This window comes from Coloeus monedula, assembly GCF_965178545.1.
Source record: "Coloeus monedula genome assembly, chromosome: 14".
Classification (NCBI taxonomy): Eukaryota; Metazoa; Chordata; class Aves; order Passeriformes; family Corvidae; genus Coloeus; species Coloeus monedula.
In genome coordinates this window covers 15,025,288-15,053,250 of record NC_138794.1, presented here as the reverse complement: position 1 = coordinate 15,053,250, position 27,963 = coordinate 15,025,288, and the positions used below count along the sequence as shown (strand labels likewise).

General features: G+C 39.0%; 2 protein-coding genes across 4 annotated transcripts in view; one reads left to right on the top strand and one right to left on the bottom strand.

Annotated features, from left to right (window-relative positions):
* Positions 1-9: 9 nt before the first annotated feature.
* Positions 10-7,927, bottom strand: LARP6 (La ribonucleoprotein 6, translational regulator). Its single transcript, XM_082290853.1, has 3 exons — positions 7,657-7,927; positions 3,316-3,508; positions 10-2,214 (listed from the first exon to the last, which is right to left on the bottom strand). Exons 1-3 carry the CDS (start codon positions 7,854-7,856, stop codon positions 1,144-1,146), a joined length of 1,464 nt encoding a protein of 487 aa, XP_082146979.1. The 5' UTR covers positions 7,857-7,927; the 3' UTR covers positions 10-1,143.
* Positions 7,928-10,524: 2,597 nt separating this feature from the next.
* The window catches only part of LRRC49 (leucine rich repeat containing 49), a 41,412-nt gene continuing 23,973 nt past the window's right edge, over positions 10,525-27,963 (top strand). The window contains exons 1-9 of one of the 3 annotated variants that reach the window (XM_082290555.1): positions 10,525-10,640; positions 11,128-11,190; positions 11,745-11,832; positions 12,508-12,627; positions 14,552-14,651; positions 15,239-15,442; positions 16,781-16,847; positions 20,812-20,955; positions 25,389-25,450. In XM_082290555.1, coding sequence (XP_082146681.1) covers positions 10,587-10,640; positions 11,128-11,190; positions 11,745-11,832; positions 12,508-12,627; positions 14,552-14,651; positions 15,239-15,442; positions 16,781-16,847; positions 20,812-20,955; positions 25,389-25,450 — 902 coding nt within the window. In that variant the 5' untranslated portion in view covers positions 10,525-10,586. Of the gene's footprint in view, positions 10,641-11,127; positions 11,191-11,744; positions 11,833-12,507; positions 12,703-14,551; positions 14,652-15,238; positions 15,443-16,780; positions 16,848-20,811; positions 20,956-25,388; positions 25,451-27,963 lie in introns of all 3 variants that reach the window. The other 2 variants (XM_082290554.1, XM_082290556.1) reach the window with 2 other exon arrangements.

Here is a 27,963-nt window from a genome sequence, read left to right as displayed (position 1 = left end):
ACATAACCACCGTTTAGTTTTTAATATTGTATCAAAATGACTCTGGCACACAGAGGGAAGCATCACCACAGAATTAACCATCATTAATGGGGCAGTGGACACTTTTTCCCTGAATGCAATGGAAATTTTGAGTAACTGCTGATAGAATTTCATGTGGTATAAGATGAGGTTTAAGTTATCTATTCATGTGCAGCTCAACTTATTTTTGAAGTAAACAAAATAGATCTAGAGTTAATATTTTTATTTCCATATGATTATATGGGGGAACACTTACAGAGTGGTCTCCAGTCCTCAGAGTCTTTACTCATGTCACATGGAAATACATACTGGTCCTCTCAAACAATACTGCTTTGGTCATGTATGTGAGAGCAACTGCTCACTGTGGCATTGGTTTCTCAGTTCCTTCTGAGGCAAACACAGAAGTCTTCAAAATCTCAGCTCCTTATTCCATATGGGAACATTCCATAGCTTTTCATAATACAACCACTAAACTGTAGGTACACACTGCTCCTCAGGGTCCTAGCTTGGCAAATAATGTACTTACATCAATGATTTATATGCCTGCTTGAATATTTAGGTGTTTCAAAATAATACATTAAAAAGAATGGATGCAGGTAAGGGCCCTGCATTAGCTAAGTGGTTCAGCTGATTAAAAGGCTGGCACGTCCCTCCTGTGAGGCCTAGGGAGTGGGCACTGGTTAGATTGGAGTGGAGACGGCTCTGGGGAGGATCTCATCAAGGTTTTTAAATATCTGATGAGAAGAAGTAAAGAAGATGGAGCCAGGCACTTCTCAGTGATACCCAGTAACAGGAAAAGGGGCACAAACTGGTACTGTGCGGGTGGTTGAACATGGGAACACATCACCCAGATAGGCTGGGAAGTCTGTCCTTGCAGATACTCAAACCTATCAGTGACTTGTGGCTTCAGCAAAGGAGGTGGACTGGGCAATCTCCAGAGATGCCTTCCAGCCTCATCTGTTCTGTGGAGAAAATATGCAAATATACAAATGATAAAGTCTCTATATAAATACAAAAGCTTTTAAAATTAAATACTGACTTAACTGAGTCACTCAAGCGACAGTTTTTCACCAGGCTTGGTCACCAGCAGCTGGCTGATTTGTGAAACTGATTTTAAAGAACAGTCTATTCACCCTTCATAGCCTTCCTTCTTTCACAGCCATTGTGGAATCCTTTGGTGCCATCAGGACCTTTAGGCAGCCGCAGTACCCCTACAGGGAGACCGTCTGCATTTTGTATTTTCCGAACCAACATGGGACTGCTGACAGGACTCTTCTCTTGTGTCAGAGTTTGGGCTTTTCTTCTCTGTACCCAGGGGCTCCCAGAAGGCGTGATGCTGCTGTCTGAGGAATAATCTGTGTATTTCCTTGGAATTTCAGGGCTAGTGCTTGAGTTAAGCTTGCTGTCTTCAGCCAATGGTGATTTTTTGGTTACTTTTCTTAGTGAAGATGGACTATTCCAAGGACTTGATCTGGGTGACATATTAGGACTCAAATGGTTGTTTGGGTGGATGATGGGGCTCAAATTACTCTTAGTATTTGTTGCAGTACATTTACGTCCTGACAGCGGTGACGTAGGATTGCTCTCTGGGTCAGAAGAGCTGTTTGCTGAAGATTCATCACCAACAAACTGAAGTTCCTCAACTCTCTTGTTAAGGGATCGAGTCTTCTTAAGGCTCTTGCTGGTATCTTCATCACGGTTCTTGTCTTTGGGAACTTTTTTCTTTGGTGGTTTCATGCCTATTAAGACAACTTTCATGCCGGTCTCTTTGTTTTCAGCACACATGGAATCATGAGCGCGTACGGCAGCTTCTACTTCTTCGAATTCTATAATTGCACATTCCTGGGTTCCCAGCTGGGTGTACCGATTGCTGACCCTCCTGATATCAGGTGGGAGATCCCTGCCAGGCTTGAGAATACGAACTGATGAAATTACACCAAAAGTTACAAAGGCTTTGAGGAGATGCTCCATTATCCTTTCTTGCGTGCATCCATTTTCTTCTTTGTTAAGGGTCTGCAGCTCAGAAATCATGTGGATGTCATATACCAGTAGCATCCTGGTAGGGACATTTTCACTTGGAAACACTGGAACTGGAGTATTTCTTCGAACCTTTTTGTTATCATCGTTGAGCTCCAGAGTGTTTGAGTACTTCAGTGCATAGGCTGTGGTTCTCCAGTCACGGGTAAGGTGTTTCACCTTCGGGACAGACACGGGTTAAGCACCATAACTGAGCAAACCCAATCAAACTAATTACAGAATTCTAAGGCAGATGCAGGCTTCAGTCTACAAACAGAATCTGGGATTTAAGTTTCATGTAGCAGACTTAGTGAGAAAGTAAACAGTTTTCCTGCTATAGTGGGCATCAGTGAGCTCCTGTAAAGCTCATGTTCTGTTGAATCTAATGGAAACAGGGACTGGCACTAAAGCTCAAACTGGAAATCGTTACTACATCTGAAAGCCTGCTCAAGTAGTGCTTGGTCATTCCACATCTAGGCCTGAACCATGATCAAAATGCATGTTCTAGGGAGGTTATTTTGTTAAACTTTCCAAACAAGAAGTTTTGTCAAGTTTAGAACTTCCTTGTATTGAACTGATCTTTCCTCCCTCAAAAATTTCAGTCTAAAAAACACCCCAAACTTTTCAATTTTAATTAAATGTTTATAAAGAGTTTATCTGTTGCTGGTATAACCTGTTTGAAATGGTCTGAAGAAATTGAGAGTGCCGTAACTTCTACACTGAATAACTCTGAAAAATGGTGAGATTTAAAATCTTGACAAAGTGTTTCTAATGTAATTCTAGAAATCGGTTACATACAGATTTACATAGGTCTTTCTAATGTAAGGGACAAAAAAGAAAAGAGAATAAAACTCACCTTAAATTTAAGGGACTTCAGTTACCAGGTACTTTATGCTACTCTTCATTTTTGGTTCTCTGTACAATTGCAAAGGTCCGGTTCACTGTCCCTTCTCAGAGACAGGAACATAATTTTACCAGGATTACCCAGCTATTCATGAGTAGTTGCCATGGAAATTAATTTTATCTAATGTCCTCCTGTCTCCAAGAATGGTAATTCAAAAGCATGCATGCTTTTAAGCCAGTGATTTCCCTAGCCCATCATCAACGAGTTCAGCAGTTAAAGTTCCGGATGAGTACAAACCTTAACATCATAGCAAAGCCAGGCAGGTAAAGAGAAAGACTGTACACTTGCCTGTATAAAAAGTTACTTTCATCTGTTCTACTGTTTTTAGATTCATCAGGCTTGCATGAGACACTTCAAGTCTTAAAAAGTTAGCTTACCTTCTTAAAAGAAGTGAGGAGTTTAACACTGACATAGCCCATCTTATTTCTTCTCACGTGCTTCAGAAGGAAGGCATCTTTCTCAAGGTTCTCATCTGAGAAGTAATATTCAATCTGTGCTATTAACTTCTGGATCAGGTCCTTTTCTGGTGGTTTCCAGTTCTGGTCAGAGTCATCATCATTTTCCCCACCACTGGAAAAACAGTTAAATCATTTTATCAACAGATCTCTCTCTTATATTAGTGGATTCAAATAGCCTTTCAAAATGAAAGGGTGTAACCATAATACTGGTTCCAAGTGACTTTAGATGTGGGCGCTGGACAGGTATCACCCACCCTGCTGAGGCAGCAGGCTAGCTCAGAGGATGAAGCTTTCCAGTCAGCATAAGGAGTCAAGTTCCTGAGCTCATTCCAAAAGCTGATCTCAGTATAGGACAATGAGACATCTACACTAATGGCTTGAAAATGCTCTGCCAGCTCAAATTCTCCACCAAAACATGAAATGAAGGTGCACTGGCACTTGGTACTATACAAAATTCCTCCAGTGACAATGTTTTATTTTTCAGTATGAAGCTATTAGACATAGGCTTGACCTTTATGTGCTTCATGACTAGTGTCACATACCAGAGAATGAATATTCCAACTTGATGAAGTCATGATTTCTTAAGCCTCTTCACTGCATGAATGCAGGAGCTGGTATCCAGGGACTAAGAAGGACTGACAGGACTGTTGCACTTTTTACAGGTCACTTCCAGAGTGACAGAGTAACATAATTTGCAGTTAACCAGAGAGGCTAAACCTGCCAGCTCATGTACCTCAGGAACAGGCCTATATGCACTCATGCAGGTTCCTATGAAATCATTCTCGTTTATTCTCTTCCCCTCCCATCATATTGTCGGGGTGCCTGAGCAAAATGGAGCACTGTTGAGCATCCTATTCACCAAAAAATATTGCAGCCATGGATTTGAGATAAACGTTTTATCATGTGCAGTTACAGCAACATGTTTGTTGCTGAAATAGAAATTTCCATTTACAGGTGACTGTAATGGACAGGTCTATCTTAAGTCAGAGTCATTTTTTCAAGCTAGTGGTCTAATTTTGTTGTGGGATCATCATGAAAGTTTTTGTTAAAAAAGTAAAATCATCCACTAAGTCCCTTAGACCTTGTAAATCGTGTATTAGTTTGGTCTCCCAGGTACCTCAGCAATGAAAAGAAGGAGCCATGCATTTCCCTAAAATTGTCTTAAGTGGCTTTTGCAGAACTTTGAAATCCTTAGGAAAGGGAGCAGGCATCCCACTGGAGTCCTGTGAGGCTGATCTGGCAGGGAGGATACAGCCTGCTGAACCCCTGCCCTGGACAGTTCTGTTCAGGGGGGATCGAGGCAGTGACCGCAGTGCTGCAGCCGTGCTGCCATCTGGAGAGAGTACTTAGGTCAGTGGGCTCAGCACAGGGACTGTGCCCACAGCTGGGACAAGTTACAGCAGTTCTCTGGGACCTGGCCTTTTGAAGCTTACAGTGCATTTACTTATTATGGTTCTTCTGATGATACGGCAACACATCAGGTATATGTGGATACTCACACAATCCTAGAAGTCTCCCTGTTAAAACTCTCCCTAGCATTTAATAGGGTACAATTCAAAGCAATGACAAGAATGAGAGAGCAAGACAAAGAATTTATGTTATTTGGCAAAGCCAGAAGTGGAGGATAATAGATGAAGTTATGATTAGGATGGTAAAAAATATCTAATGCCCAGCTATGGGTGCTGGTTTCAGAAGGAAGAAAAAACCAATGGTGTTTATTTTTCATTCATGATATTATCTTACCCTACTACTTCATTTACTACCAATTCAGAATTAATCTGGGCACAATAAACTTGGAGCATTTCAGCCTTTTTACATATCCACACTCCACTAGAAAAAGCTTGCCTTCAATTCGGGGTGGGGCTTGCAGTTGTTTTAGAGGATTTATTAGCACAGGTATTTGCAGGTGTTTGCATGGAGACAAAAAGGGGAGTCATTTTTTGGAAAACAACAAAAATGAATTGCATATTTGCAGAGATCAGCACCATCCCTACCTACAGCGTTTACACACTGAATCAGGGCAAAACAGGCCTCATTTCACCTCTCAAATATTGGTCACAATTTGACCTATACACTATTTCTATGTTTGGCAGACAAGTCAGCTTTTACAAAATCTCATGGGCTTTTACAACAGCCCTCGCTAAATGCTGTATGGAAATAGCACCTACAGTAAATGCAGAAATGTGTAACTAGCTGCATATTAATTCATTCTAATGATCAACTGGTAGTACCTGTAGGGCATGAACTGTGTTAAAAAAGTAGTTGATAAATAATTTCAGTTAACACTGACAAAGAACCAAATCCTAGTAGTTATTCACAACTTTATTTTTTTATTCAGAGCTTTGTGATGACATGCTTGTAAAACAGAATGAAAAACAATCTTTTAACATGGTGACTCATCTGGCTATTAGTCACACAAGAAACTAAACGTTTCTATGGAGAGAGCAGATTTTGAATTTTAAATATCAAGACTCACTATATATTAAATTGTTTGGATAGCGTTTAACCTTCTGAAATTTTTTAGCTGAGTCTCCAAATGAATAAAGTATTGTATTAATAAGCACTATGTGAAATCTAATTTATAAGTTCCAAGAGTGCAATCCAAGGGCAGTCCAAGTTTGTCAACAAAAACATAAATAGAGTACTGGTTGCCTACTGATGGCAGGTTGTCTGCAAGCTTCAGCTGGAGAGTGAGATGGCTAATTCCCAGCAGTTTTAGATCATCCCTAATAATTTTCCAAATTTTTGCAAATAATTTCCTGTCAGATGCTGCATTCCCAAAAAGCAAATTCTTAGGTAAGGTTATATGTAAATGGCAAAAGCGTGTGTAAACACCATTCACCTACTTTTGCCGCGGAGCCTTTAGAGTTCTCTCCACGGTGAAACCTCTGGCCTTTCCTGGATCAGGAAGAGGCCATTTACAAAAAGGCAACTTCCACAAGAATTGAATATACATCAACCCTGTCAGCAAACATTTTTGAAGACAGCACCTACTACAGAGGATTAAATAAGTGACATTGAAGAGTAGCTATTGTCTTTCAAAGCTTGAAAAAATAACCACTCTTTTTTTCTAGTCTAGGCCAGGGCTAGAAGCTCTTCACAAGTAATACTATGATAGATAACAAATGTAAATAATACCCTGAATTTAAAAAATCAATAATTGGAATGCAATACTGTAGACTGCTGCTCATATTTATAAAACTACAACAGTCGCATATGATTGTGGAGTAACTAAGCTGACTCAGTTTAAACACCTTAACTGCTCCTAGCCATGCTCAACTGTTTCTGTAGTCCATAGTTGACAATTTTGGTAGCTAGAGAAAATTTCCCACTCCCCTACTGCCCCTCTGTAATTTAAAATGATACATTGCAGTTCATCCTGAGTCAGTGCTAGGTATGAAGTTAGAGAATCAATTAGAAACAGTAAATGTTCAAACAGAATACTGGACTTCTTGCTACTGTACCTAAATCTTTATGTGACAATTTATGACTCCATCTGCAGCTTCAGTACAAACCACAGGATGAACTACAACTAGTAGAGCTTTGTCTCTCTGCAGTTTTCTGGCACAAAAATCCTGGATGTTCCTTTTACAAGTAAGAGATTCTGATAGGCATCAAAACTGTTTCAGGCCACCAAGCCAACATTCCTACAATATATTGCTGAATGCAGACAACACTATTTGTGTTATCGAACAGTAAAATGTAGAGTATAAAGTGGTAGTTTCTTCTGCATTTCAGCTGGTCTTGATTTCATGTCTAGTCAGCTTGTTTCCAAGCTTATAGAACGAGTCTGTTTGTCCATGTCTCAGATAATTAAGTGGATATCCACGGGTCTACGCACTAAAAACCAAACGGACAAAAAGAGGAAAAAACCCAAATCACCAAACCCGAACACAAAACTCCAAAACACAGCTACAACTAACCCCCAAACTCCTTCTGTAAAAGGCAGTGAATTGGAAATGTCGGAGGCATCGCAGCCCGGCGCTTCTCTCCGTGGGGGACTCGGGCCCTGGGCCCCGGCAGACCCGTCGGGGGCGGGTGGGGCGCAGCCTGGACGGAGCCATCGGTGCGACGGGCAGCTCCCTCCCGGCCGCCGGGTGTCCCCGCTGGAGGGTTTCCAGCGTCTCCCACCCGCCCCCGGCGTTGCATCAGCCGGGCCCGCTGCGTTCCGGAGGTGTCCGCGGCGGCCCCGCTGCTCGCTCCGCACAGCCCCGCCCGCACAGCGTCCCCGCCGCTGGACCCCCTGCCCGGGGGGCTCACCTGGAGCGCCCGCACCGCCCCGAGTCCTCCTCGCTGCAGCTGGGGCACGGCGCTCCGCCGCCCTCCTCCTCCTCCTCGTCCTCCTCGTCCTCCTCGGCGGCCGCCTGGACAGCCACTCGGATCTGCACGGGGCCGCTCCCAGCCGGCAGGTCCGGCCCGGGGGCCGCGGCCCCGGGCTCGGCCGGCTGCGGCTGGGCCATGGCTCTCCCCGGTCGGGCTCAGCCCGCCGCAACACCAGCGATGCCCCGGGTTGCGACAGCCGCCCGGCCGCCTCCCCTCCTGTCCCCCCCTTTCCCCTCCCGCTGGGGCGGCGCTCCCAGCTCCACTCCCCCGGCGCGCCCGCACGGCAGCGGGAGGGTCTGACCCTCCTCCAGCCATGCCGCCCCCGGGCCAGCTGGGCTGCTGAAGAGTCCTTCTCCTTGACGGCTGAATAGGGACTGCTTTTGTTTCATCAGAAAACAACGGGTTCCTCACCGGAAAGCAGCGTCTCAGCTTCTCCTGGTACAGCCTTGGGGCTGCGCCGCTGCTCCCTGACCAGAGAGTTGCGTCTTATGAAAGTCAGGAAGGTTTCGCTGGGGTAAGTGTGGTTTAAATGCCGAGGATGAGATTTGGAAATAAGACACACGAGTGAACAAGGACACGATTGAATACATGTTGGTTTTGTAGAGGAATCTCTCTATAGTTCTGCATAACTACACAGAATATTACACAGAATAAAGACATTTCCCTTTAAGAACTAATTAAAATAGAGGCTCTTTTCCTGGAACAGTTAGGCGGTGATTATTTTGAATTTAAGATTATTGCACTATATTTCAGTGGACTGTTTCAGCTACTAAAGTGAAATTTACATTCACGTGCTAATTATTACAATCAAAAGCTTTTCAATTTACCGTGTAAATACTCATTCTTCACTCAAGGAAGATCTTTTTTTTCAATACTGGCCTTGCCCAATCTGCTAAATGATCTTTAAGTCACAACTTCATTTGTGGCATCCTTGTTTTTGTCTGTATTGCTTCAATATTTTCTTCTTAAAAATTTGGATGGACAAAAAGCAAGACTGCACTCAGGGCCAGTTATTCTCATCACTGTGGCAAACAGTCCTCATGAGTCAGTTTGCTGGCATGAACATATTCTGAGACTGCCCTGCCTCAGGCTTTGGCTGATTTTTAAATGTGCCTTAAGCAATAAAATATTTTGTTTATGAAATATGCTTACAAGCATCACTATCCAAATCTCTAGTTCTCTGCTAATGAAACATTTGGTAATATGTCTTGGGTGGGGCATCACTTTGCTATTTATTTCAGTGGACACAGAAATACAAACACAAATTACGCATTCTAGGAGAGAATACGGACAGGGACTGTGGGTCTGATTTTGTATGAGTTCATGGAAGTTGTTTGCCTCCCTGGGCAGGAACAAGGACAGGAGTATGAGCAAAGAACTATTTTGTGCTACAGCTAATCCAAATGATGTTTGAGAGAGACATTTCAGTTTATCTGATGTATCCTTCTGTCAAGGTTAAGGGAACTTGATTTTATAGAAAAGGACACTAGATCCATTTATTTCTTTTACCAGTGAAAACTTTTCACAGCACAGAACTGGCCTTTGGCCAGATGAAGACTGATATCATTTCAAACACTGTGATGATTAGATCTGCATTGAAATTACCAGACTAATGTTTTTTGGATTTGTTTGTTTTGTTTTATTTTCCTTTTAATATAACAATGCTCAATAATGCTTAAATTCCAGCAGAGATAAAGCAGTATTTGTAACCATAGCAGAACTTAAAACTAAATGAATTAATGTAGACAAGTCCCTTCGAGGGAAACCCATGGCTCATTGGTACCCAGTAAACATCATAAACCTGTGAACCTCAGCTGCACAACCAAAATCTGCACATATTTCTTATGGTGCATTTATTGTTGGTACAGCATTGTTTACATACCATAATAAGAACCCCAAAAAACAACAAACCAAACAACCAAAAAACCACGTATTTTGCATTGCTCACAAATTGTGCTGTCATTACATTATTTCTCTTTCAGCATTTCAGCAGATGGAAAATAAAATGACAGTACAAAAAGCCAAATCTGGAATATTTATTTGTTTGTGTGGCCAGGCATTGGAATAGATTGCTCAGGGAAGTGTTTAAGAGGCATCTGGGTCTGTGCTGGGTCATGTGGCTTGTGTTTTAAGGGTTACAGTGGCAGTTCTGGGTTGACATTCAGATTTGATGATCTTAAAGGTCTCTTCCAACCTTGATGATTCCATGATTCTGACTGGGGAAGACACCATGAGGCAATTCACAGCCCTTCCATAAACTGACAGCCACATTTTGTTCTCTAACTAGTAATTTCTTGATGTGTGCATTTAAAAGTACCCACTATGCATCAGTGGAGCTCATGGGCTCCAGGAGCTGCTGAGGGATCAACACCAGGAGCTGGCAAAGGCTGAGGCGCTGCCCTCAGCTATTGTCATATTTTGTGACCAGTCTGTGCCCACAGAAGGCAACTTCCCGAGGCACGTCAGGAACTGTCCAGCTTCTTGCCCTGACACGGTTTTTCACACACAGCCACCAGCATGTAGAATTCAGAAAAATACAATCGTAATAGTGTCTTTACCATGGGTCGGCGGGGTGGGGATGACACCGGGCACAGCGGGACAACCAACTATCCATCCCTCCATCCATCCGTCCCCTCACGGTTTCCCGCCCCCTCACGGTCTCCCGCCCCTCGGCACCGCCCCAGCCGGCGGGCGGGGCGGAAGCCGCGGTCGCCGCGGTAACAGCGGAGCCATTTCCGAAAGGGCGGTGGCAGCGCGGGCCCCTGGGGTTGTTTGGGGCCGCGGGGCTCTGAGCGGCCGCGGGACTGCGCGGAGCGGAGGAGCTGAGGGGTTGCGCGGAGCCGTGCGCAGCCGAGGGGCGGCGGGCCATGGTGCCCAGCAAGGGCCGCACCGGCCGGGGCCCGCGGGCCGCGCCCGCAGCGGTAGGTGCTGCCGGGGCCGGGGATGCCGGGCGGGTGGCAGCTCCCCCGACATCATTTGTGCTGTGCTGGGCGGTGCATGGATGAGCCGTTTGGCTCAGTGTTCCTGTGAGACGTTTCTGTTTTTTCACATAAATCCAGCTAAAAGACCAGCATGTTTTGCCTTTTGAAAATGTAAGGCGTATTTAAATGTAAACACTTGTTTTCTTCATAATGAGAGTTGTATCCCCATGGAAGTCATGCTTTCAGAGTATTTTTAAAACTAAAACCAGTGTGATTTTTTTAAACTAAAATTGAATGTTACTTAGAGCTGTCATGTATTCATAATATTTTGCAAAATAGTTCCTTTCTTGGCAGATTTTGCTGTTGAAAATAGCTCTAATGTTTAAAAAGCAATTGTATTGATACACAATACCAATATTGCAGTCAACTATTGTATTGATATCTTTGAGAAAAGTAGCATTTAATTTCATTTTCTTCCAACTTGCAGGTTAATAATTGTGGTCTCCAGCTGGTCATCCAGACCTCATCAATACCAGAAAAAACCAAACCAGTAATTATAATCTTTTCTGGGACAGTTATGTTAATTAATGTAGTGGTATGACAAGGCAAATTGATATGCTTTCAAATAGGAATTACGTTTTCAGTACTCATCTGTTGACTTACCTAATGTATCTGATACTATTTTGTTAATTTATTTCATCCTATTCAAGACATATAAAATAAAACCAGGGGGTTTTGTACTATAGCCTGCCATAAGCTTAACATCTCTCTCTCTCTCTCTCTCTCTATGATTTCTTGTTCTTCCATCTGTGCCTCTTTTCCTCCTGTAACTGCAGTATTCCTCACAGGGTGGGGTTTGTTTTTTTGTTTATTTAGTCACCTGCATTTGAATAGGCTGGTAACTTCCATATTTTCACTTTGGCTTTCAACACTGAAGCTTTTAGTTGTAGTATCTTAAAGGAATGAATATACCTTTTACTGGAGAAATTATTTCTTTGTAGAAATTCCTGAGAACTGCTGTTATTACTAAGGTCGTGTTTGTCTGTGTAAAGACGTTATTTGCCTTTGAAAACTTTAACATTTCTCTATAATGTTGTGTTACAGTTTGAATTCAGAATAAATAAAGAACAGTCATCTTTCCACAATAGACTTCTGCAGCATGATCTGGAAAAAAACTACTCAGGAAGACAAGGTAACATTTGATAGGGTTTGGTTTGTTTGTCTTTTGTATCTCTTTTATTATTTCAAAAGTAAGGAAAGATTGTATCATAATTAGAAAATATAAGAGTGACATTGTTTCCTACTTGGCTACAGTAATTCAATGTAATTACTGTTGCATCATGTTCTGAACCCACTATCCTACCACTGCTTGGCTTTTTTCATCCTTATTTTTCCCCCTCATGGAAGAGCATTTTGTTCTTCTGCCTACAAAGCCACAAACTGTCAAGTGCACTACTGTACATTCCTTCAATATCCACACAGTTCTCTAATGTGACATTTTATTGGATGTTTAATGTTTTAATATATTTAGATAAAATTCATTTCTAATTTAGATCTGTGATATTAAGAGAGAGTTTTTTCTGTTGGGCTTGTGTACTCTTGGTTTTGCAAAGAAATATTGGTGATATCACTGCTAACTGTGGTGAGGACTGGTGGAGACTTGAAACAACATTTCTTTCCATGTTGCTGCTGCTTGCCTGTGATTGGTGTGAGTATAAAATCAATTTAGTTATCATGGCAACTCTTTATCCATTCTGGTAAAAGATGGAGGCCGGCAGCCATTCAGAACGGGTTGATTTTTAGGGATATTTTACCACTGATGGAGTAAGGGTAAGTCTGCAGTTTGGTTTTGTTCCCTGTGTGGGAGACCAAAGAGTATTAAGTCCTTTGGTGCATAATATGCAGCTCTATCTCCCAGTACCTTCCAGTCTGACAGAACTTTCTGGTTTGGAGTTGAAGCAGAGTACAGGTTCTTTATCAGGACTTGGTGAGACTTCTATTCACACACCTACCAAATCCAGATCCCAAAAAAGCAGCCACATTTTTAGTTCACGTGCTTCATGTAACAGTGGAAACTTCTCATTAGTCTCTCTCTCTTTTACTGGGTTTTTTCTAGTGTTTCCTTTGGGTGTTAAGAGAGGTCAGTAGACCATTGTCAGGAAACCACTAGAAATTTTTTCAAAAATATAATACAGGCATTTAATCAGAGGCTTTTTATAAATCTTTCTTTAATGAAAGAGCAGCAATAGGGATCATTTACGTATGTCTTTAGGAGGATGACAGTAGAAAAAAAAGTCACTTTACTGCCATCCTGTCATGTTTCAGACTGATTTTTTGGTTTTTGGTCTTATGTTTATAGGCTTTAAAATGTGAGACACAACTAAAGTAAGACTTTTGCTACAATGTTGATTGATTTTAGTGGGGTTTTTTTAGTGTCTTTTTTTTTAAACAGTTTTGATTTTGAAGGACACATAGAAAGTGTTATTAGAATAACTAGTGATAAAACATTCAAGAGTAGCACTGAAAAGATTCTAAATTGACTGACAAATTGTTTTACTTAAATAGATACTTAAGGGTATATTTCAGACAATAATGAATTCGCTATAGTAGTAAAACAGTTGTCTTGTTTATTAAAGAATTGATGCTTTTACTGGTAACATAGTTGATTTATTTGAAGGAATAGGAAACAAAAGGGCAAGCACATAAAAGTCAAGCTTATATTTTGTGGTAGTGCATTGTGCATGCACAATGTTCTTTTTTGACCAGTATTTTTCAGTGGATCGTATTCCAAATAAGCCAAAGCTCACAGAACACATTTGTTGATTAATTTTGCATGTATTTTTAGACATCCTCCCTTTTTCTTCCTATATTAATGAAATGCTTAAGGATGAGTAGCTTTATAAATATGTTTTAAAGGGCTGCCTGTTTCTTGATAATGGAGTGAACTATAATACCAATGATCACTAGGTATCGCATGCACTTACCTTTGAAAGCCTTTGCATTTGTTTGTGGCTCAGTGGGACTGTTTCAATACTTTGGTGTTTTAGTTTCTAGTTCTATCAACATCTATTTGATCTGTGTCTTTAAATTAATCTTACGATGGGTAATATCGTCTTTAAGTTCAGATACTGAAGTTGTGAAACAATTTTACAATCTTATATTAAAACATCATTGAGTTGATGCCTTAGGTTTTAACTTTTATATTTTTCAAATTCTGTACTGCTTAGTGTGTTACTCTGAAGTTTCTTGTAGCCTGTTAATTTCTGCTCTCTTGTGCTAGGTAGACATAACAAAGCATCTCTGGGCCTGCTCTGCAAGGACACCTAGACTGTCCTAGGCCCAAAAAGAATAAACCAAAGAGCCTCTAAGGGGGGTAAGCTGAGGGGAATTACATCATTAAGCTGAAGCTTTAATTGGAGAATTAACCCTGATATGCAAGTGAACCAAACCTATAAAAGTGTGAAGAACCTGTGACCTGTCGTCCATCTTGGGGTCCATCTTGGCAGTAGCCTCTGGCTCCCCAGGGAGTACCTTTGAAGGCCTTTCAAATAAACACCTACTTTTATTCCCTTACTCCTGTCTAGTCTCTGTTTCTAGGAGGCCTCTTAAGGCATCAGGGTAATTCTAATCAAAATAAAGAAATTTACAAAATATCTGCTTATAACAAATTGTTGAAAAAAATTTCAAAGTAAAGAAATGGGTATACTTTGGAAAGAGGATGTAGAGGGATATAGTTGTAAACAAATAATATCAGGAAAGAAAATTGATAAATCATAGTACTGAATAGAGGCAAAAAGCACTTTCATACTTTACTTTTTATTAGAAAGAAAATTTTGCTTTTATCACCTGTAGTTCATTAAATGCATGTACAGAGCAGTAGTTCATATATTCTCTGTATGATTTTCCAATAGATAACACGAATTTTGGGAGCAGTTCATCAATAACATTTCCTGTATTGCAACGTACTGCTGAAGAAAAAATACTGAACTCTGATAGACTTAGCCTGGAAAGGTGAGAGGGTGAAGGAGCACACAGACCAGAGCCTGAGACCCCTGGTCTAAAGTGACCAGTGCCCCACTAATGGCTGCAGTCAGTGGAGGGCTTGGGTTGTTGGGTTTTGTCTGTGTGTGTATGTGTGTGTTTTTGAGAGAAGAACTGTGTCCCATGGAGAAATTCTGTGTGAGTGTCCTGGTGATGAATATATCCATACAGCAGCCATCTAAGGCAGGCAGATTTCTGATCTGAACAGGCTGTTCCTGTGATAGTTGAAGAAAAACTTAACAAATTGTGAGGCCCCATCTGTTTGAATTTTAGTGTGGTCATAACACAAAACTTCCATGTAGTTTCCATGTAACAAGTAAATCTCTGAGAGAAAACATGTTCAGAAAATTTTGGGAATATTTCTGCTATGTTTTTATGCTAATTTTTTAGTAGGTAGGAGTTACTACTTTATCTACAGAATTTAATTAGCTAACCTAAGTAATGTTACCTTAACCAAGATAATATACTTTTCTCTATTCAGTTAGAGTGGGTGAGCAGAAGGTGGATTACTGATTTGTTACTTACTTGTGTGCTCTTTTTTTTCTTTTTTCTTCCAGGCAAAAACTGACAGTGTGCCCAATTATTGATGGGGAAGATCACCTTCGTCTTTTGAATTTCCAGCATAACTTTATAACTCGTATCCAAAATATTTCTAATCTTCACCATCTTGTTTTCTTAGATTTATATGATAATCAGATTGAAGAAATAAGTGGGGTTTCAACTTTGAGATCCCTGAGAGTCCTTCTGTTGGGAAAGAACAGGTAAAAATAATAAAACTAACTAAAGCACTCTACTTCTATGGTGTAACAACTGTGATTTCCCATTGTTTCTGTAACTTACAGTTTTCAGTTTGTGATGTTGCTGTCATACCAGTGAGACCAGCCCTAAGAGTAGCTAAGTGTCAGGGATCCCACTGAGGAAGTACAGAGATTTTGTGTGTCATGTTCTTCAAAATTTCCTTCCTTAGTAAATTTAAGCAACAGTTCCAAAGTACTTCACATGTTTCTGTCTAATCTTCTATTCTGATTGATTATTAAATATGTGTTCTTAGATTTGTGTGGCTGGTGGTATGTCTTTTCACATCAAGTGTAGTATTCATTGATTATTTATAACCTATAAAAAGTATTTCTGCCTGATACATTTAGCTGGAAAAAATACCAGACAGATGAGTCATAGATTTTATTGCTTATGTATTGCTTCTAGTCCTGTAGCCTTTAATTTTAATAATGTAGTAATACACGTATCTGTGGAATTGCTCACACATCTAAGGGTTGTGCTCTGACTTTGTTAATTTTCCTTATTTTCTTGTATTAAGTAAAGTGAGAACTGGTGACCAGATTTCAGTTGTGCAGATTATAAAGAATGTACCTCCTAATTCAGCCTGTACTCAAAACCGGCAAGTTTCAATAGTGCAGTATGTTACTAGAGTTAAGAGCTTTTGTATTAAAAAACTCACCTGTAGAAATCAATTTTGTTTATAGTAAATTACTGGGGCATGGGAACTACAGTTTTAAAGTTTTTGAAGAATTATTTTCCTTATCATAACCCTGCTGAGTGCAGTTTACCTTAGAAGTATGGTGTTGAGGTAGTTAGGACTCGGCCTCCTCATGGGTGAGTGGTTGCATGTCGCACACAGTTGTTAGCAACTTGTTTTCAGCTTGATCTGTGTGTGATCTTTGATTACTCTCAAAGCAAATGCTTAATACTCATTTTTAATGTCATCAGCCAGTAGATGATGCTGTTGGGTGTATAATAGCCTAGGTTTGGAATCTGACAAAATATGACAGGACAGAGAAGTTTTAAGACAGTAAAGTTGTTGACTTTGTTTTCTAGTGGAGCAAGTATTCCATTCTTTTATTCTTTCTAGAAGAGCCACATAAATACTGCTGCTATTGAATTATTGACAGTCAGAAAAGAAGGCGATAGTCTTAAAGGCATACTCATTTATCTGTCCTTTTTTTTTTCCTGGTTCAAAATGTTGTTATTTTTCTGTTACTCTTGGTAGTCAGGAAAAAAGGGTAAACTTTTTACTGGCTGAAAAATGAAAGATACTTTTAATCTAATATTAAAAATAATTTTTCATAATTGGTATCTTGCAGAATAAAGAAGATCTCAAATCTGGAGAACCTAAAAAACCTTGATGTTTTAGATCTTCATGGAAATCAGGTACAGTACAGTAACTTGATTGCTTACATTTCTTGTGTAGACATCATGTATTTGCTGTGTCTTTTACCAAAATATTGTTTCATGAAGGGAACTCGTGGCAAATTTTGCAAATCTTGAGGTCACAGAAATCAGTATATTAATAAAAGGTGTCATGATGTTTATTTTGAATCTTTGTTCCAGTCTCTTGTACTTTCAGTGTTGTACTTCAGGAAAGTTACAGCAATTAAAATGCTGAGTCAGCTGAGTATAATGGCACTCACACCTACACAGTAGTAACCTAACACAAGCAGTTGTGGTGTAGTTAAAGTAATACAGTCTTAGAACAGCTATAAAATTTTTAGGTACAATTGATTGCTGTTTCTACTGTTGGTGGTCTGACAAAACCAGATTCCCTACATATATGTAAAAGAGAAGAAAAAGACAAGTTAGCAGTGTAGGGACTTGTTGATATAAGTGATACAGTAAGTTTGTGGCTGCTTTGAATACCATTAGTTGAACAATGTACACATTGTACAGTGGCAGAGGCAGTCTAGGACCAGATGATGGCATTGCCCTTAGAGTCTTGGCCATCTCCAAACTTATTCATTCACAAATGTTTGTGTGGTTATAATCCTTTTTGTATTGCTGTTGGAAACTTGGGGGGGGTATGTTTTTGATAAAAATATTTGCAGACTAAAGATGCAGCTGTGGCAGTCAGCACACTTGCACAGCACAAATGAAGGAATCACTAATGGAAATGAAACACATCTTGCACAATTCTTACAAGTGATTGTGATGTAGATCTGACTCTTTCTTTCTCTTCAAGTGTCGGTATAACTCTCTTTACATTAACTTTACTAGGAGTTTTGGGCATAGGACCCAACTGGTTGTTGCTAGATCACCTTCATAATGATAGGCTTACTTTGATCCAGAGAATGTAGCAAATTATCCTATTTCAGGAGCTGACATTAAATCTTGGAGTTTAGTAAGTTGTTTTGGTTTTCAAAATATTTTCATCATACATGTATGTGTGAAGGGCACAAATGTTAGGAAATGGAGTTAATTATTTCCTTTTTTGGTAGGTTTAGTGTATTTTTCATGTAAGGACCAAATAAAGACCATGAACCTATCTTCCATATATAAATTATCTTCCTTTCTAGTTCAAAGATAAGCAAGTTTTCCTGATTAAGTTTTTTTTTCCTGTCTTTGAGGAATTCAAAATTTAAAACACCAATCTGCCATCCATAGTATTAATTATTTTTGAAGGCTTAATGAAGAAATGAAGAAGGGAAGAAATACTGTGTTTGGGATGCACCTTCTTAGTGGACTAGTCCCTTGTTTTGAAGGCTGGGTTTTGTTGTTGTTTTTTGCTTATACAACGCCGAATAAGGGAGCTCCTTTAGCTATTTAAATTTGTGGGATTTTTATTTTTGGCAGTCTTCTAGTCTATCTTAAAAGGTATTTCTTCTACATTGTAAATTTCTGAAGAACAGATTTCAACAGCAGAGTTGGCTCTGAGAATATGTTTTCCCATGTTCAAGAATGTAGCAATTTAAACAGCAGATCAGTGGAATTCGAGCCAGACTTATCTCAGCAGTGTTCAGCAAAAGGACAATAATCATTGAGCATTGTTCATTGGGTACAGTATCTCTTATATGTTACAGTATCTCTTATATATCTTATATGTTACCCTGATGAACACCAAAAAATTAAATTCTGTGTACAAGTTATAGACAAAAGCATAAAAAATACACTAGACTAACTATTATTAATGCAGTAATACAGACACATAGTACTGCATCATTCAGGGATGCTACACATGAATTTTATTCTAGAAGGTTTAAATATAAAACTTAATTGGAGTATTTCCTGTGTTCCTCTCATTTCTGTGAATCATTTTTTTCCCGGAAGTTCAGGACGTAAGTAAAATTATACCACCTGATTTTTTTTTCATGCATGAACTTTTTTTCAGTCATCTCAGAATTTTTTTTTTAAAGATGCATCTGTCATTTGTGCAATTTAATTATTGATGAGTGAGTATTTGGTTCGTAACAACCTTTTTCTAAATTCTGTTTTGTAGTGAGATATTCAAAGATACAAGCAAATGAGAAAATAAATAGTATTTTTGTTCAGCATTTACAAGTAGACTTTGACTTGTGTACTAATTAATTTTTTATATTACCATTGTATTACTTGAAACATCCAAAAAGAAGTGGTAACAGCTTGTATTATTTCTTACCTCACAGTCCATATGAAAAGCTGCTGTACCTTCATGTGTGCATGCATAATTGAAACAGGCAATTCAGTAGAGCTAATCTTAAAGCTTAGCAAAATGGTAAAGAGTATCTCTATATGTTGCTGATGAAATCATTATCTTTGCAATAGCAGTGAAATACCAGGATTAATATTCTAGACTGTGGCATTCTAGCCTGCAATTCTAGCTGGGCAAACATCAGCGGAGGTCTGTGCTCTTCCTGCTAACCGTCTGCTCTTGGGGTTGCTTTTACAAGTCTCTCTGTCTAAATATGCTCTCCTTAATAGTGGTATTTTCTGTTCCTCTTGCTGTAATATTTTTGTATAAAATACACATAAATGGATAGTTTAATTAGCAGTTGAATCAAAAGTAGGTTTAAGATGTTATTTAATTTTGGTCTTGCAATCTACTTTTGTATGCTTTTGAATTGAGAAATGGCTGAAATAATTCTTATAGCAGCGTATTCCAGTCACAGACTTACATGTACACATATATGTATGTATATGTGGAAATTACCAACAAAATGAGAGGTTCTCAAACTGTTAAAAAATTTCTACCTTACCTCTTCTCCTGTTCCAGGAGCTGCTAGACACTTTCTGCAAACTGGCATGGCCAGACTTGCACTGGTGTAAAGCAGCAGGAAGCTCTGTGTCTGTGGGGAGGTGTGTGACACCAGATACTGTTTCACTGGTCTGCCCTTGGCACTGTTGGCCTCCCGGAGAAGGGATGGTGTGCTTGGGCACTGGGTGCTAGAGAGGGCTTTCAGTGTATAGCAGATGATCATTCTAACTGACAGGGAATTATACATGTTGGTAGCTCTTTGCACTGCCACACCTTGTGGATGCTGAAGTATTTTCCACAGGAAAACCTGCTGTCTTCTTTCTGCCACCCAGCATGGGTTTCACTAAGAGTACCATAGGCATGTCCCTTGTGCTGTGGCTGTCCTCCTTCTCCCTGTGTGCAAGTCATGCATAAATGTCTGCATAGGTGCTGGAGGACAGATCCCACACTGCCATGAGAAGGAATTATCTGGTCAGAGAGCCTTGTGTGGATCACTGGGAAATATTAACAGCAGGAAATGAACCCATACTGCATCACCAGAGCAATAATGCTTCTGTAAAATACAATGGTATTTCTAGAAATAAAAACTGAAATTAAGGATCATTAGTTATTATTGCTCTTTTTATGACTTTTTTTTCTTTGTCATTATCACCTGAGCCTTTAAAATAGGGTATTAGGTATAAAAACAAGCATCTGACAGCTGCCTGTTTATTGTAGTTCAGACTTTGCTAGATCCCTCCATTATCTAACCCCAGGAAGATAATTGAGTGTCTTTGCAGACAAATTAAGGCTCAACCATGCACAAAATCCCCCTATTTTGGCATACCACAATACCATCAGTGTTGGCTTGGTTTTATGTGTCTTCGAGGTTGCTGCTATGAAGCAGCACAGCTGAAGGAACCTGATTTCCGATGGGATAGAAGGAAATGTTGACTGAGTTTTACTGCAGGATGGCAAGAAAGATGTGGGTGAATACTTGTTCTGGATCTCTAGCACACTGTAGCTTGTTTTCAGTAATTTGAAATGAGTATCATGTTTTAGAGAAACACAGGCACGCTATTGTATGAAGTTGATAGTTCATGTATGCTTTTAAAATGTGTGCCACATATATATGTACATATTTTATATCCATATAAACCACAGTGTGCATGTTTATCATATCTCTGACAGATTGCTAAAATAGAAAACATCGGTCATTTAAGTGAACTGAGAGTGTTAAACCTTGCCAGAAACCTCCTAACTGTTGTAGAAAACCTGAATGGACTGAATTCACTCACAGAGCTCAACCTCCGTCATAATCAAGTCTCTGCTATAGTAAGGAGCAAAACTCTTGTCCTTCTCTTTTTTATTTTTCATTTCTTTGTTTTTGACAAAATGCACTGTAACTGTAGCTTGTTTAAACCACATCAGTGTTTCAGATTTGTGAGATCTTGTGTTTCCCCATACTGTATTACTTATGTAGTTCTGCTGCAATACTTAATTCTACAACATAAAGGTGAAACGAAAACATTCACTTTTGGTGTTATTTTCTTAGATAATGACTTAGATGACCTTTAAAGGTCCCTTCCAACCCAAACTATGCTGTGATTCTACGATGACTTGTAGTGTTTCAAATCTTGAAGGCTCATGATGTTTCTTTGGGAGGGGGGGGAGATATTCTGAAAAAGCTTTGTAGTTCTAACATGCAAATTTAGATACTCTTCTTCCATACAAGTTCATGTTCTAGAAACAAATCCTCTCAGTTTCTGGAGGTTAGCGAAGCTATCATGATGCCTTTTCCTGGTCTTAAAATCAAGAATCAAACACGGTTAGAAAGGAAAAAGGGGTTTTACTTCAGTATTTATTTTAAGGATCCTTAGGTGCACCACATCCAGGTGGAATGCACACCACAATGCGCACACATGATAGATTGAGTATAGCATTATAGGTCTTACTAATTAGCATATCTGTCAAAGATTTCCTAATGAGAGGCTCGAGCGAGCCCTCCTCCCAGAGAAACCTTCCCCCTGGGTGGTCCTATCTTAGTTTACAAAATGTGTTCTGGAGAGAACCTTGGTGTCTGGGGCTTTCTGATCCCTAGCAATGAGGCTTCTAAGATGTTTAGTCTCCTCGCTTAACAAAATAAGTCTGAGAATATAGGCTAGAAAACACTGAATACAAAAAGCTATAAAAAGTATATAAAAGGTGTATAAAGAAAAGGCAAAAAATCATCATGGCATCATCAGACCATCTTAAGTTTCAACTTAAGAATGTTGCTGGGGCAAATGCAGAGAAAACGGGTATTGATCATAAGATTAGAGTTTTCCAGGGGAAGCTTTAGCCCAGCATTTTGAGTCTTTGTATTCTAAAAATTAAGCTTTTCACTGTGCGGTTTGAGTTGTAGTTCAGGTATGGCAAGTGGATTATTCAAACAAGAGCTTTTTAAAGTAAAACAGATTTTACTTAGATGGCTACCTTTTTCTGGCCTGCATAATTCTTTTAGTTCTTGGTCTTCTGTTGCTGCTGAGCCTTTCTTTTCTTCAATTTCTGCTATTTGCCAAATAGGAATTGTTTTTACATCTCAAAAATAAGAAATTTCTGCTCATTGCTGATTCTGTCACTGTACCTTCCCCTGCATCCGTGATGTTACCTAGAATTCTCTTTGCTTGTAGCCTCTGCCTTTTCAGTCCTCTCAGGTGCAACTTGTACTTCCTGCTTGCTTTCTGCTGTCTTAAGTGAAGAGTCAGCCTGAAATTTAAATAAGTGATTTACAGACTTGGACTCTGTGCTGTATCTCAGTGTTTTAGTGTTTCCTGGCAGACACAGTGTTTCAGAAGATGGTGTTCTCTTCAGGGAAGTACTTTATTTTGCTTGTTGGCTTGTGGGGGTTTTTTAACTGGTGGTGGTGGTGGTATCTTTTTGGGTTTTTACTCTGATTAAATTCTAATGAAATACAGTTTTGTGAGTGTAGATTTTTTTTGTTTGTCGTTGAATGGTAATTTTAGCAAGTACAGTACTAACTCTGTGTTTAAGTCTTGGACACATTACACTGTCTAAAACTCTAAGTAAATATGGCTCCTAAAATAAAGTCTTTTTTCCTATATTAATGATAGGTGTTGTCTTTTTCTGTGTGTACAAAGAAGTGCATGTGGTTTTTTACTTTTATTTGTTTTATTTTTTTAAATGAAAGCTACATTCCTTTTGTATGGAAATTCAGATTCTGCTGCAATAGGAAATTACTGAAAATGCAGAAATATGGAAAGAAATACATCATTCTTTGGAAAGAATATCCAAGATGATTTATTTCTGGAGCACTTGAGTAGCTGAGGAAGGGGTGCTATATTTCTTTAAGATGAAGTTTAAGTTCAAATGATTGACTGTGCAGGTGGAGGAGACATTTTAATCATGATATTGTTATGGTGTAGCACTTAGCTGCTAAATATTCACTCCTAAGCTCATGAAAATAATTTGTTTACTGTTCTTTAGTTACTCACTGTGACAACACTCATTGTGAATCAAGCTTTTTAAACTTGATTATTCCTTCAAATGAAAGAATCTAAACTCTATTTTTAAAAGTTTTCTATTCTAAAATAATTTATAAAATTAATCTGATTTAAATAACTTGCATTTTTTTGGTGAACATTCCTTATTTTTCACATACCTCCCTTTCACCTGCCCTAAGTATATTATTCTTATGTAGGAAAGATGATCATCTCATTTATCAAACAAAATAAGGTTCCATACTGAACTCTCTACCCGTTGCAGTTTACTGTATTGAATAACTAAAGTTATCCAACTGGGTTGCAGTTGGTTTGAGGAATTAAATCTGCAATCATCCTTTACAATCCACTGGCCTTGGACTACCAGTTTAGGGACTGGTTTTTGTCTTTGAGCTTTTCACTACAGACTGAAAATCCTTGAATCAGAAGTAGTTATTTTTGTAAGAATAAACTGTAGATTCAAAGATGTTGGATTTACAGAGGCAGTCCTGAGGCTTGGTTTATAGCAGGAGCATCTTACAGGACTGAAGTGTATTCAGAGAGTCTGACTATTCAGGAGAATAGCAAACAGAATAAATGATTACAAAGAGTCTTGTATGGCATCAAAAGCACAGATCTATATATACTATGAGTTATGAAATATCTACTTATTTTCCATCCAGTTGTGAGTTAAGGTCTCTCTTAGGAAGATGATCTATATCTTTTTTTTTGGAAGACTGACCTGCTTGTTTGCTTTGAGGTATTAAAAATTTATAGTTTTGGGTTTTGTCATCTGCAGCTCGATCTCAGGACTGGTCAAGGTATTCACCATCTTTTCAGGAAAGAACTCCTGCTCTCTGTCCACCATACTATAAGATTTTGTATTAAAACTGAAGTAGCTGGAGACTTTTTTTTTTTTTTTTAACAATCCTACCTAGTGTTTCCTGTCACACCTATGAGACTTGCAGCATGTTTTGCAGGACAGCAACACATCATGCTAGTTACAGAAATTGGTCTTGAGGGGCAATTACTTTGTATTCCCCAGTGATCAGTTGAAATCATTGCTGCTTAAGCATTACTGTGCACAACCCTTTAATGCCTGTCTTCGTGTGTGTATCCAGCTGTATCATGTGTGCCCACCCTTGGTGTCAGCACCAAGTAGCCTTAGGAACAGAGGCAATATCCCAATATAGCTCTGTTGTGAACTCAATCTTTCCATGGTCTGATCTGGAAGGACTCAGAACAGCTCTGAACTAGGAGTTTTGCAACTGCAGACTTGATCACATAAGCCCTGCTCATCGTATCCAGCAGTGACTCTCAGCAGCTTTGTTAGCTTACATTTAGTGTTTCATTAATAGGAGCTACAGGGTTTGTTTGAGCTGCCTTTGTTTACCTGTTTGGAATGAACTGTTCCGGAATGCTATGTAGACACGTCAGAAATCTGATGAAGGGAGGAAGGGTTGTAGGCTAAAATCAAGACACAGAGCTCTGATGCTCTTTTCCTTTTCCCAGGTTTGTGTCCACAGGTTTCAAGTTGGAGTATGGCCCTTGTTAGGGTAAGGAGATGCAGACTTAGACCTGAGGGGTTAGGTGTGCAGTCTGGCTTGTGAATCACTGCAGATTGTGTTGTCTGTCTGGTATGGATTTATATTTTTTAAATAAAGTTTGATCTTACTTGTTATGTTTCATCTTACTAGTATTTGAGCTAGTTTCTATGTACAGGTTTTCTGCAAAGGAATTGAGTGGCAATATTTACAGTTTCTTATTCTGTAAACTCATACCATCTTCTAAATGTTAATTGTAAAGGCTGTAAAGGTGACAGAGTCCTTCAGATCATTCTCTGACTGGAGAGTCACTGCTGTTTGGCAGTGCTAATTGCACTGCTGTAGTGCACTTCAAAAACCTTATTTCAGCAAGCTGGGGTGGTTTTTTTTGTTTTTTGTTGTTTTTTGTTTTTTTTTTTTAGCATGTTTATCCTGCAGCTTGAATGCTGAGACAGCACGTTGGCTTATTTCCCAAAAGCCTGTTCAGAAAGCAGCAGCAGCCGTATCCTCCTTTTCTTTAGCATCATTTGCTTTGCAAGTGATGCAGCGTGTTCTGCAGAGTGGGATCTGCACCGAAACACTCCCTTGCAGTCTGCGTTAGGGAGAGATGGGGCTGCACGTTCAACAGAAATCAATGTTGCAGCAAGGTTACAGCATTTAGAAATGAAAGCATTTCATCAGGCCAAGTAAAGGGGCTCAAAAGCCAGTTTCAGCTGCTGAATTTATACCTATCTTTTTCTTCTAGAAAGATGTGGATACTTTGCCCTGTCTCCAGCGTCTCTTCCTCAGCTTCAACAATATATCTAGGTAAGGGGAATAGTAGTTTGTTTCCTGTCAGTAATTTGAAGTATCTTACTGGAGCTGTATTTCATGAAAATTTGAATTCAAACACTGTGAGTACAGATCCTTTTTTCTTCCCTAACATATCAGATAAAAACACAATCAAGCCATTGTGTATTTTCTACTTTAAGCATAAAAATTCTTGAAAATCTTTGCATTTAAATGTAGTTGTATTATGAGTATTCTACCAAGAAACATATTTTTAATTAAAGAATCATCATACTGTTTATAGTGGTCAAAATTAAAAGTGATTTTGTAACTATGTTGTTTTGCTGTTAACCTAGTTGTCTGTTAAAGCAGCATTATGCAAGGTACAAATTATATTTAACATTCCATCACTGTATTTCTGGAGTTATGCAAACTGCTGAGTCAGATTCTGCTTACTATGGGTAATTATTTCATGCTTGTATTTTACTTGTCCTTGTGCTAATAAAGTCTGAAAGGTATATTCATGGTTGCCTTTTAGACCAGATGGCAGAAGCAGAATAGCTCAACTCACAAAGCTGGGCTTCTATAGTTTCAAGTAACTAAGAGCATTTTGTTATAAATAGAAATGTTTGTCTTCTGTGCTTTTCACACGAATGCATTTTTCAAGTCTGCCTTTATACTAGTGCCAGTATTTAAAACAAAAGCCAAGTGCCTGCATTATCTTCAATTTGGTATGTCCTTTTTTTAGTCCCTTGATCACCAGCAGCCTTCTTTGTTTAGAATCAAATAATTGAATGTGGGGTAGGGGAAGATGCTTCGTGTTCTAATTACTGCAAATGCCATGCTATTCTTGTGGTATCTGCTTTCTCTGTAAAATGTACTTAGTAGGAGCTTTTATTGTTGTAGCTACTCAAACACTTTATATTGACCTGCATTATGTTTTTTGCAGACAGCTCCAACCTACTTGTCTGTGCTCCTTAGGTTCTTAAAGTAGAAATACAGTACATCTTAAATACTCATGGCTATAAAACATTTAAAAATAATTCAGAGATGAAGTGCAGGAGTTTTTGTTATGTTCTTCCCTTAGTTAATTTGCTAGTCTTTTTATTTTATGTTTTAAATTGGCATAGTGAAGGGAGGGGTTTGCATTTTGCTTCTATTGAATCATTTCCAGAATGATTGCCTTTTGTTTCTGGCTTTCTAAAAAAAGTCTCAGGTTGGCAGGAGCAAGGAGGGCACTGCAGTAGCTTGGCTCCCTCGCTGTCAGGGAGCATCACTGCAGTCAGGGAAATTGCTGTGTCTTTATATGGACTTGGTGCATTTTGTGTAGCTTTCTGACTGCTTTCTCATATTGTTTTTTACAAATTTGTGTTATTTTTACAGTGTTCAAAGAAGGAAAAATGTTTTGGATTTTCTGTGAGGTTTTGATAGATTTCTCAAAGTTTGTGATCAGAACCTTGCTTCTGGGTACTATATCAAGTTTTTTGTCATTTATTCATTGCAGCTTTAGTTGGCCTATTGCTAGATCTAGTCTTAGGTTTCATGTAAGCTACAAATACTTATCTAGAACATATATGGAAATACATAATTAAGCTTTAATTTGCAGTTGGAATAGGTATAAAAAAATCTTAATGTTAAACAAAAGATATTTCTCTTCTATACGTTTTGTATATGCATGTGGGTAGATAGGTGGATGGATTATTTTAACTCTTTCTTTACCAGTCATTATTTTAAAACACGCAAATGAAAAATTTCTTTTGATCACATTTAGCTTGGATTTTTTAGAATAATAAGCTTTTACTACATATTGAAGTTCTGAAGGCTAAAGCCCCCTTTAATTCCTAATCTAGAGTTATGTAGTAGGTATGTTTTCTACTAGGGAAGTGAATAAATACAAAGGAATATTCTGTGTTCTCATGCTTGTCTTGATACTCCTTGAACTGACTGAAGAAGTTCTATGCAACCATAACATCAATGAACTGCTGTGCTCTATCTGACCATTGCTACGCCCCTTTTAAATAGTTTTGTGTGCTTTTGAGTCACTTACCCAGGTTTACTCTGTGCCATATGGTAATTTGAAAATTTTTTCCTAAAACCATCTGTGTCTGTACAACTGAATTTTGGTTGACAAGCAAATTGGTGCACTAATACCCTAATTAATTTATCTGTAGGTGCATAGGAAAAAAACCTGCAAATGGAAACAAACAACAAAACTGCCAGAACTTGAATATATTTGTTAAAATTTCATTGCAATATTTTATTAATGTTCATCTTTAAAAATAGCATTTTTGAGGCAATGCTTCCATGGAAAGATTTTCTTGTTCCTGTCTTTGTGTCAGTGAAAATTCTTGAGTCTTAAATTGACACATACTGACACATTGAATTAATATTTCGGTAGAAGACTCGGGAATGCCATTAAAAATTGTCACTATTTTAGGCATGAGGATCTACCGCAGGTTTAATCACTGTTCTTTTTACCTCGTGCTTCAGAGGAGGGCTCAGGATGCTGCTGCTTCTCTGCAGAACTCTTATTAAAAAAGGATGTATTGGTA

Coding starts and splice junctions, on each gene's coding strand:
- LARP6 (XM_082290853.1), bottom strand. CDS start 7,856: ATGGCCCAGCCGCAGCCGGCCGAGCCCGGGGCCGCGGCCCCCGGGCCG. Junction 3,509..7,656: donor GGGCGGTGCGGGCGCTCCAG/GTGAGCCCCCCG, acceptor CTGTTTTTCCAG/TGGTGGGGAAAATGATGATG. Junction 2,215..3,315: donor TCCTCACTTCTTTTAAGAAG/GTAAGCTAACTT, acceptor TCTGTCCCGAAG/GTGAAACACCTTACCCGTGA.